Here is a 10937-nt window from a genome sequence, read left to right as displayed (position 1 = left end):
ACCGCCGCGGAGGTGACCGCGGGAGGCGCCGCCGCGGCTTTCACCCAGCGGGAAAAAGCCGCTCGGAGAGCTGCGGCGGTGGAGACGGCGGGGTAGTGGCGCTGAGGCGAGAAGTTTCATCAGGCACTAACTCGGACAGCCCCAGTGAGGCGAGGGGGCCTGGCGGCGCGCGGTGCCTGCTGGGAGTTGTAGTCGTTAAGGCGGGGCGGGGCGGGGCGGGCAGTGCGGGCGGGCGGGTGGCGGCGGCGGCGATGGCGGCGGCGGGGCTGAGCTGCTGGGGGGCCGCGCTGGGCGCTGCCGTCGGCGTCCCGCTGCTCCTGCTGGCCGCCGCGCCGCGCATCAGGTACGGGCCGGGCCGGGCGGGAGGGCGGCGGGGGCGTCTGTCCGTCCGGTGTCCGTGTGTCCGTCCGTGCCCGGCAGCTCCCTCCCGGCCATGTCTCCCCCTACCCCCAGGCGGTTCGTGGCGGGCGGGCGCTGCGAGTCGGCCGCGCGGCTGGAGGGGAAGGCGGCCGTCATCACCGGGGCCAACACCGGCATCGGCAAGGAGACGGCGCGGGAGCTGGCGCGGAGAGGTGAGCGGCACCCGCAGCACCCGCCCCGCCCCGCCGGGTCTCGCTTTCACTCGTTTCAGCCCAAATTCGGGTGCCGCGAGAGGCTCCGTGCTCGGCTGCTGCCCCTGAGCCTGCGGTGCCCTCTCGGCTCCTGTTCCTGCTCTTTCTGCCTTGCAGGGGCGAGGGTGATCATCGCTTGCAGAGACACAGCGAAGGGAGAAGCCGCAGCCAGCGAAATCCGGGCTGAGACAGGGAACCCGCAGGTCGTTGTGAAAAAGCTGGACTTGGCCGACACCAAGTCCATCCGGGAGTTTGCTGACAGCTTTCTAGCAGGTGAGGCCTCCGGGTCCTTCTTGTCAGTGAGCGTAATTTGTCAGTGACTGGTACCCACCCCTCAGAGCTAGGGAGGGGGACGCAGCAGTGTGCCCGGGGAGCAGTGCTTCCCTGCTCCGTTCCCCGAACTGCTGTTGGCTTCCAGTCCATGATACCCGAGGGGGTTCCAAAGTACAGCTGAGGCCGTTGCGCAAGTGCTGCGTGCTGCCGATGTGACCATGAAAATATCTTCCCCTTCGTTATGTGGATTTCATTTGCTGAATCTGGAATTGTTCTGTGCTTGGCATTGCTGTATCTGGAACTGTGCGATGATCTCCGCTCTGGGCAAAGGCAGAAAGAGGAGCCTCTCCAGGAGGGCAGCTCCGCTCCGCTATTGTCTGCGTGCCCAGGCAAGAAGCGGGTTCTGTGCTGGCACCAGGGGCTTTTCAGCAAATGCCAAATTCCTGACCCACTTATCTCCGTACCACATTGGGCGCTGTGGTTGGCAGCAGGGCCTGCCAGAGGCCATGAATGGATTTGTGGTAGGACAATTATCTTTATTTTACAGGGACAATGTGACTGCAATGGAGGCATGGGTGGGGATTTTTTGGCTGACTTGTGGCTGTCTTCTGTCATTGTTCCCCTTTTTAATGATGTGTTTACACTCGCAGAGGAGAAGGAGCTCCATATCCTCATTAATAATGCTGGGGTAATGTTATGCCCGTACTCCAAGACAGCTGATGGCTTTGAGATGCACCTGGGAGTCAATCATCTTGGTAAGGCCTGTGGAGTCATGTTTGCATTCGGTATCTGTGACAAAATGCCAGAGGGTAATTCTCCTTCCAGGTGTTTCCATCCTTCTTTCTTGTGATGGAATGGAAGCCCAGAGGTAGAGCTCTGGAGATGGACGCTGCTTTCTTTGGGGTTCAAGTGTTGTGAAAAAAAAATAACGCAATGGCTTTGCTTATCATGGACTTAATTTAAGGATCTGTAGATGTTACCCGGGATGTTTGCCATGTATACACATTCCATCTTTTGGAAGCTGAGGAGTAGAACATAATGGCCCCAGAAAGCTTGAGTAGTTGATTCAGTGGGTGGTCTTTTCCCCTGGAATGAGGAAAGCATTAAGCTATGATGCATAAGTAAGATGTTGAAAGTACTTTGAAATTCCAGGAGGGGAACCCTTTAGAGAAAGACTGAGTTTCCTCTCAACCCTAGGTCACTTTCTTCTAACCTTCCTGTTGCTGGAGCGCCTGAAGCAGTCAGCCCCAGCCCGCATAATCAACGTGTCCTCACTGGGTCATCACGGGGGACGAATCCGCTTCCATGACCTCAATGGTGAGAAGAGCTACAATCGTGGCCTTGCCTACTGTCACAGCAAGTTGGCCAATGTGCTTTTCACCCGGGAGCTGGCAAGGCGGCTGCAAGGTAAGTCCCAGAGGGGAGTGGAGCAGTTTTTTTCTTGGTTGTTGAGCTATGTGGGTGAGGAACGTGGATTGCAGAAAGGTCTGGAAATTAGCTGTGCAGAAATGAAACTGTTTGAGACAGGGTCTCCGATAGTTCTTTGGAAGGATAGCTCCTGTCTGTGGTACCAGGAAACTTGATGCACCAATTGCCTTTCCAGCAACAGGACAGGGGAGTTCAGTAGCCTGGCACAGTTGAAAGGATTTAAATTCGGTGCTTCTTAAAAACTGACAGCGTCCAAGCAGATAATTGTGCTATGTCTGTTAAGATTCCACTGACAAACAATAAAAAGTTGTACTTGTGTCAAAGCGCAGTCTGCAATGGACAAGCCAAGGCATCTATGGCTGCTTTTAGTGCTGAAGGCCTGTAAAACAGAAGCCCAGGACTAGACAGTACCTCTTAAGTCACAATGTATTCGCAGTCTTGCTATTCAGTTCTTTTCATAAACTTTAGTATTTATCTTACTAAAACATAAGCAGTGTCTTCTCTAGTAGTAGTACATTAATTAGTAGTACAGTAAGTTAAAGAAAACTATTGCTATCAAAGCCTGATGGGAACTGCTGCTGTTAGAGCACCCAGGCTGCTCAGCACGTTGTTTTACAGAAGACCTGTAAGTGACTGTGGTGTTTGAAATGGAGTGGGGACGTGCTCCAGCAAGCAGTACCTACTAAGAATCTCACTGCCTCTCTGTATCCATGGCAGGACTCCTTTAAGTTATGGAATATTTACAGCTAGAATTGAGGAGGGTGTTACCTCCTTGTTTAAAGGCACTCTGACACGTGCTGTTTTGTCCTGTACTTGCTTTTGCCATAGGCACTAAAGTTACAGCAAACGCTCTCCACCCTGGCTCTGTCCGTACTGAGCTGGTCCGGCACTCGGTTTTAATGACGTGGCTGTGGAGAATATTCTCATTCTTCTTGAAGACTCCTTGGGAAGGAGCTCAGACCAGCGTGTACTGTGCAGTAGCAGAGGAGCTAGAATCTGTGACTGGGCAGTATTTCAGGTGGGTACAAGCTGATGGAATGATGTACTGTGGAAGGAAACCTTGCTGCCTTAGAATACGAGCATTACTGACATTCTTCATTAAGAAGGGACTATGCAAGAGGCTGGTGCAACTCATGCCAGGAAGACTGAAGGTGACAAATACTAGAGCATTATCCCTTCCGTAACTGTTGCAATGGACATCCTGTAGGTAGGGATCCCTGAGCTGTGCAACACATCACACAGTAGCAGTTCCTTTAGGGCTAGGAATATTGCTGTACTTGAAGTGGAGGAAAGGCTGTCACGTTCTTAGAGCTCTGATCGCAATCTGTCTTACACTGAGGTAAATCACTCTGCAGCAGAAGTGTGTAGTTAACGAGGTTGCTTGACTCAAGCTTGGACAGACCAGTCTGGTTCTTTTTGTTGTTTTTCCCCACTGGAGCAAAAAGGGTCTGTGCGCCCAGAGAGAAGAGAGGCTTGATGGTGCTGCACAGCTAGGAGGCGAGATTTTCAGGTGCAAGTCATCATCATCCTAGAGGTGGAGACTACCCTTTGAACAGCTTCCTTCAGTTGTATCTGTCAGCTTCCCAGTGGGAATAGTGGCTGTATTTTGAAAACTTGTCCACTTTTCCCCACATGGATAGTATTGAAGCCTTTGCAGAGCTTTCCTCTCATATGGTAAGTGACCAGCTTTGTCTCTGTAATAACTTTGATCTTCACTTGGGAGTTTGCATATCTTAATCACACTTACAGAATGTAAAACATCTCTTTATACATTTGACAGACAGTCATGCAGGGAAGATTAAGTGGAGCACTTACGTACTGGAGTACAGAAAACCTTGGTGGATTTTAAAGTCATAAACAGATTTGTTGGGAAAGGAATAACTTTAACAGTAATTAACATGTGGGCCTGGTTTTACCTTGGACTGGCCTCAAAGTCTTTCCACTTTCCAGGCAAGAGAATATAAAAGATAAGTGTACATGTTAAAAAAGGAATCTACAAGTATTCAGGAACATCAGAGACTGGGCATTTTGGGCTGTAAAAAAAAAAAAAACACACTAGCATGGATAGAAATCTCAGATTTCACCAGATAAAGTGTCATCTGTTCTCTTAAACTTCTGTGCGATTTACAGCATCTAGCATTACAGATGAGAACACGTGATCCCTCTTCCAGACACTGTTCTGTCTGAGGGTAGGAGCTGAGAAGAAAAGCGCTGCAGTTTAGAGGACAATGGAAAAGGGGATAATGTGAACCCATACATGGTTATTACAGTATTAGTATTCAGATGCAGCTTTGCCTTTCATGCAGTGGCAATATAGTGGGATGAATAGGAGGGATTAAATAGTTTAGAACAAAGGGCTGTTTGAGGGGCTTCTTTGTAGTTTGATAAAAAAAAAAAAGAGGTGATCCTGAAGAAGCTTGGTTAAAATGTATAGCCTTTTAGTAGTACAAAGGAGAACTTACACAGAAGAGCAGAGCCTATGCAGGTATATAAAGATCTGTAAAGATCAAGGTAGCAGACAGAGATAGACTCACTCACCAGTTCTTGGTGCCATAGGGAGCGATTCTTCCCCAGCCAGCTGGAAAGAAAAGTTTCTCACAGTTGCTGAGCAGGAGTGCTTGCTCATTTGCTGGATAGCTTTCCCCACCCTTCCTTCAATTAGTCTCAAAGTTAAATGGGCAAAAGCACTTCCCTCGCTTTACCATAGCCACTTCAGTGTGCTATTGTAACTGAAGATCTTTGATTTAAATAAAAATAAAATGTTTCCCTTACAGTGATTGCCAGCCAGCATATGTATCTTCATGGGGTCGAGATGATGAGACAGCAAAGAAGCTCTGGAACGTGAGCTGTGAGCTCCTCGGCATCCAGTGGGACTGAGCAGTGCACACCTCAAGTGTATACCTGGCTGAGCACAGCGATGCTGCTCCTGGGAAGAGCGCTGCTGAGAGAACTCGAGACAAGAATGCTGATACTTCAGCTGCCCTCACATTGGTTCTGTGGGCACAATCTGATAGGGACTTCTGGAATAGGGCACTTAAGGGTTGAGATTAGTAAGCAACCATTCCCCTTTTGTAGCTAAGAATTAGAGCACCAATGCAGTGAGCAACCTTTGATATCTCTCGCAACAGCCAGAGGTGGCTGTTCTGTCTTTAGACTAGAAATGGAGGTTATCATCTTAGGATTAGATCACCTGTATTGAAAGCTTGTGTTTTGTTTTGTTTTTCCTCCATAGTAGTAATAAAAAAAGGTAGGATGCTAAACTTACGTTCTATATGATATGGTAGAGTACAAGCGTTCAGGTTACTGGCAGTTACACATAATGTGCTTTCAAGTACACAGAAACAGGTGCTAGCCTTTTTGTACTAAGCATTAGGTAAAGATTTTAATTGGAATTAAGTGCTGTTCTCCATATTGTCAGAACTTGGCCTCTAGCCACTGAAGTATCTTGCTCCTTGATTGTAGGAAGTTAACTGAAGGTTGGTATAGCTTCTGAGAACCCAGCTCTCAGTGCAGCTGACTGGGAGGATAAAAGCTGCAGGAAGGCTGCAATTGTGCATTGACAAGTTACGTTACTCAAAACAATTAACAGCTCTGCTTTGAAACACTGAACAGAGATGGTATAAGTTGTCACAACAGAAGCCTGAGCTGTGCTCTAACTGATTTACAAACCTAGAAAAAAGCAAAATTAATGAAAAATCAACTGAGTTGAGAAAGAAGTCATGTTTTTGAGACTTTAACATTGCTTTAACAGTAAACTACCTTGAGCTGAATAGCTGAAGTGGGGACCTATCTTAATATTATGGTCAATTTAGTTACAGGACAAAAATAAGACTTGCACTGAAACTCGTATGTTTGTCTAGCAGTTGCACCATACAGTAGCCTGCATGTTCAGGCAGCAGCTCAGTCAATCCAGATGCTCATGAGACCACTGTCTTGGGAGTCCAGTGCAAACTGCTATAATGGGACCCATAATCAGAGATTATTTCTAAAAGAGTTAAGCAGCTAGAAAACAAGTGCCCCAGCTTATAAGATTATTTTCTGTGTCTGAAAAAATCCAGAAGTGTTTGGACCTGTATATGAACATTCCTCTGAAGAACTGCCAGTTTTGGAAAGCAAATACTAATTTTACGATTAATGCTGTCTAGAAGCTATCCATGCAGATTAGTCCTGTGCTACCTCTGAGTAAAACTAAATAAAGCCATCTTTTTCAGCAAGAGAAGATGTATCTTCCTTCAGAAATGTTGCAGCAGTTTACTTGGTGTTGGTGACAACTCCACCTGTTTGACTAACTTAGAAAGCTCAGTTTGGGTTACATCTTGAAGTCCCTTTGCGTTTCTCCCTGTCACTTGACTTTTTTTCCTCCCACAACTACAATGTAGCAGTGGCATGTTATCTACCAGGGCAAGCTTGGGTTGGTTTCTCTGTGCAAGTCTCCAATCTTGAAAGTGGCTTTCAGGATAAACAGGAAAAAAAAAGTGCAGAAAGCCTCCCTAGGCCATATATTTTTCCCTTGCAGGTCAGTGCTCTTCTTTAAGAAGTCAGATTGTGGGTAGACTCAATCTAAGACATGCAACTATATATTACATAGAGCGTCTATCCCTATCTGACCTTGGGCAAGTCACTTATACCTTCTACGTTGATCTGTAAAATGAGATCTTAAGCTCATTTAGCTGCCTTAAGGGGAGCATTGTAAGAGAGAGTTACATTACCTTGCAAAGCTCTCTGAGGAGGATTACTAGTCTGTGAGAGTCCATGTATAAGCTGAGCTAGCTACTGGCACGACCTCTGAAGAGGTGATATTCCAGTTGCTCTAAATATTGAGGACGTTACAGCAAAGAAATATTTGCATGACAGAACAATTCTTCCCTTTCTAGTTCATCTGCTGAGCATAGCCAAAAGCAAAATACAAATCTAGAACAAGAGTCCCAGCTATGCTGAGATAAAAAGCAAACAGAAGATATATAGAAACCTTCAGTCAGAACACTTTATTCTATTTTTTTCCCATTGTAAACAATCCTTGGTCATTAATATAGAAAGTTTAAATGGCAGTACTCGATTCATTTCTGAAGCTCAAAAATTCAAAGCCTCCTGATAATTGCACTATTCATGACACAAGGCAGTTGGTCAAGATCAAAATTCCAGTTCCAGTAAAAGATAGATCCCTACAATTCCAGGTTAAGAACATCAAATTACAACAAACACTGTATAAAGTGCATAAGGTACAGTGCAAAGAGGTCAAGGAGAAAGGCAGGTATAGAACTGACTGGTCTGCGTGACAAACTCCACTCTGTGCTCTACACAGCTGTAAAGAACTTGAGCAGAAGTGTAGGTATTACAGGAAAGCACATCTACGGTAGAACCTCCCCCCTTGTTATTTAGAAGTGAGTTAGAAGTCAAAGAGATAGATAGTGTCACGTTTTAGGATTAGCCTAACAGCTCTAAGCTGATGGCAAGCTAGGTCAGTCTGGCCAAGAAAACAAAAGCAGCTTTCATTAGTACTGCTCACTAATGAGATTGTGCAAATCTGTGATTGGGAGATTCTGAAATCTAAATGTGGTTAGTGTCAGTGGAGCACAGCTCCTGAAACACCCAAAGGAGATAGAGCAAGCCCCTTTCAATGCTATGGAAGCCCATTCTGTCACTACAGTGAGTTCAGGGGTAGTACAAAGCAGTCTCAATTGTTTTATGTACTAAGTTATATTGCAGTTATATTACACTTCAGAAATACTGTTGTTTCTTTCGAAGAAAGTAAAAAAACAATCTAACAAAAAAGTGAACTAGTTTTCCCACCTCTTGTGCTGAAGTACACGCTAATGGCAAACAAACTCTCGTGGCCATGTTGTGTGTTGTTTCTTTTAGAAGGTCCTACTGCTATCTGCCTTGCTTCTGCTCATTTCTCATGTCCCGCTCATGGTTACAGAGAGGCAGCTGCTTCTTTATGCATCCTTCAACACAGAAATTACACAAAGATATGTGCTCTTTCGTGAAACCAATTAACCCTAGGAATTTATTCTGTTTCTAGTCACAGTAAGCCCCATCCACACAAATTCTGCACAGAAGCTACTGTCCCATTCCTTGCACCACAGAATACTGTCTAATGCACTCCAGAGCAAAGCCTAGCATGACAATCTATACAGTATGTCCACTTAATACAAATTCAGACTAGCATTCTGTTGTACCTGTCAGGGACAGATTGTATTCCTAAGAAACAAAAACAAGAAGTCCTGTGTGATAGGAATACAGAGTGCCTGCTGAACTTTACCACAGCTCTATCTTTCCGTATTTCCTGCCATACCTGAAATTTACTGGCATCTGCTCAGTGATAAAGCTGCATCACAACACTTTATTGGATATTACCATAGCAAAGAAAGAGGTAGGCAATTAAAAAAAGAAAAAGGATTTTCCATTTGTAGTCCCTTTGCCGGATATGCCCTATATAACTTCATCCACCTAGTAAGGACTCAATTGCACTACGTACATCAGACAGTGCAAGTGGTCAGCAGAATCCTGCCATGAAGAATCAGTTCATACCTTTTCAAATGAACTAAAGAAGTCGAGCACACTGCACTAGGGGAACGAGGGGGAGGGAAGGTAGCAATAATTTTTATAGAGGCTTTAAAAACAATCATCTCTAAATTTCAGTCTTTGTAAAAGATCTCTCCAATCTTGAAAAATTTTACAGGAAACCCACAACCACAAAGTTTTATACTTCAGGCTACATTGAGCTGATGAGATTTTTCTCTCCTCTCTATACAGGTTTTCTGGATTAGAAATAAAATACATACGATAAAGGTCAGTGCATTTCTAAAAAACACAAGTGCTCTCTTCCATAAACCTAAAATCTTGCTTGTTCAGTTTGAAAATGCCACCCTCCCACCCCCCCAATCAAAGAAATACCCCAAAAACACCCTGAGGTAGTCACTGTCAAAATACTGGCACTTGTAATTTAGTTCCCTTCCTTTCAACCAGAGGCACATTAGCAGCTTCCATTTGCCACCAACACAAGTCAGGAGACTTCCCTTTTACCAAGAGACTGGTGAACTGCATGCCTTTAAGCTGTCTTGAAGTCTTCCCCTTCTGCATGATGGCGAAATGTCAATTACTTCCTACTGCCCTGGGCAAGGCGATTTCTCATTTTGGGCTGGTGCACGGCAAGCCACTGGGTACAGATAGCCTGCACAACATCTTCTCCACTGTTCTCAGCCAGCTGGCGCACATGCTGGACAAGCTGCACTGCTCTGGTCTTCTCCTGTCTCACCGAGACCAGATAGGCAGAACGCAACTTGTTGCACATCAGGTACGCTTGGATCTGAAGCAGAAAACGCAGGCAGAACTCAGTTAGAAACCTATGGCAAGCTAACACAACGAGCTTAAGTAAGGATTCACTGGAATTATCTAGCTCAGAAGCTTCTTGTACAAGGCAGTAGCAGTATGTTATGAAGCAGAATATTGCACAGAGCAGATCCCAATGTGAAAGATTAATAGACAAGTATTTTGCTCAGTTTGTCTCCTATGGAAAGTCCTTTACGGTATCACCATGAAATCAACATTAATAATCCTAGTTTGTGCATTAAGTTACCATATCCCCATGAGAAAGATTATAAAAGAGTCATTTTCTTGTACTGCTCTTCTATTGTTCTTCTAGAAGAGCTAATATATTTCAGTACCAAATCTTGCATAAAAGGCAGATCTAAAAGCCCATTTTTCAATCCACATAAAACACTGAGTCTGTCACTTGGAGCAAGACAGAGAAGTCACAAATTTTTAGATTGTATTCCTAATTATGCCCCTCAGGATCTATGACAGTGCAACTCTGAACCACAGTCTCTTCATCTACAAACATGCATCCAGAGTTCACAGAGAGTGACTCTGCGGGGGCTTGGCAGGCTGGTATTTAAGCTAACAAAAAACAAGTAGTTCAGGCCTCATTTCCTCTAAGAGAAAAAGTGTATAACAGAATGGGAGAAGTTTTATTAACTCCCATCACAATAAAAACAGTATAATCCTGAAAGAATGATAAGCTGAAATGGCCACCTTAAAGGTATCTCCGAAATACTTTTCTTCCCATTATTACAAATGCCTAGCTCTCACCCCAAGGACTATCAATGAATTAATAAGGATAACATCAATCGGTATCTTCATCTCACAGCTCTACACTCAATCACCACAGCCTTAACCAACTCACTGATTTCTACTATCTAGGAAGTGGCCATCAAAACTTTGACTTGGGTGAGGATGAGAGAGAAGATGCTGGAAGAGAGCACAATGCCTTCAGACCAAGACTGGGCTGTTCAGCTTCTGCTAAAGGAGTTCCTTTACTGTGCTTATACGTACCTTGTTTTCATCACTGTCCATATCCTGGATCAGATTATCCAGATCCTGTATCCGAAGAAGGAAAAAGGTGTTCACATTCAGTGACTACTGTTTGCAAACCTTCACTCCTTCACGGACCAAACCTCTGCCAAGAGGAAGGGCTGCTGAGGTCACAGCTAAATGTTTACATGACACCAACCACTACAACTGTACACACAGAAAATACAAAGTCCAATTCCTCCCTTTACCACAGCTTTCTTCTACCTGCCTTGTCTGTGGGGTATCCCTAAAGAACACTAAGAGGTCAATCTC

The 10937-nt window shown here is 45.2% G+C and overlaps 2 protein-coding genes across 5 annotated transcripts in view; one reads left to right on the top strand and one right to left on the bottom strand.

The window, feature by feature from the left end:
- The first annotated feature begins 11 nt into the window (after window positions 1-11).
- Window positions 12-6526, top strand: LOC311436905 (retinol dehydrogenase 12-like). The gene is made up of 7 exons (XM_084519461.1): window positions 12-343; window positions 454-572; window positions 729-884; window positions 1535-1639; window positions 2082-2291; window positions 3141-3330; window positions 5087-6526. The coding sequence occupies exons 1-7, from the start codon at window positions 252-254 to the stop codon at window positions 5187-5189; spliced, it is 975 nt and encodes a 324-aa protein (XP_084375587.1). The 5' UTR covers window positions 12-251; the 3' UTR covers window positions 5190-6526.
- A 746-nt stretch (window positions 6527-7272) lies between these two features.
- Window positions 7273-10937, bottom strand: part of ZFYVE26 (zinc finger FYVE-type containing 26) — a 45995-nt gene continuing 42330 nt past the window's right edge. For all 4 annotated transcript variants that reach the window (XM_084519447.1, XM_084519448.1, XM_084519449.1 and 1 more), the window contains exons 41-42: window positions 10647-10691; window positions 7273-9621 (exon numbers count right to left, since the gene is read on the bottom strand). In XM_084519447.1, coding sequence (XP_084375573.1) covers window positions 9412-9621; window positions 10647-10691 — 255 coding nt within the window. In that variant the 3' untranslated portion in view covers window positions 7273-9411. The remainder of the gene's footprint in view (window positions 9622-10646; window positions 10692-10937) is intronic.

The sequence above is a fragment of the Aythya ferina genome (assembly GCF_964211825.1).
Source record: "Aythya ferina genome assembly, chromosome: 5".
Lineage (NCBI taxonomy): Eukaryota > Metazoa > Chordata > Aves > Anseriformes > Anatidae > Aythya > Aythya ferina.
Note: the sequence above shows the minus strand (reverse complement) of the source record. Positions and strands in the feature narration are given on the sequence as shown.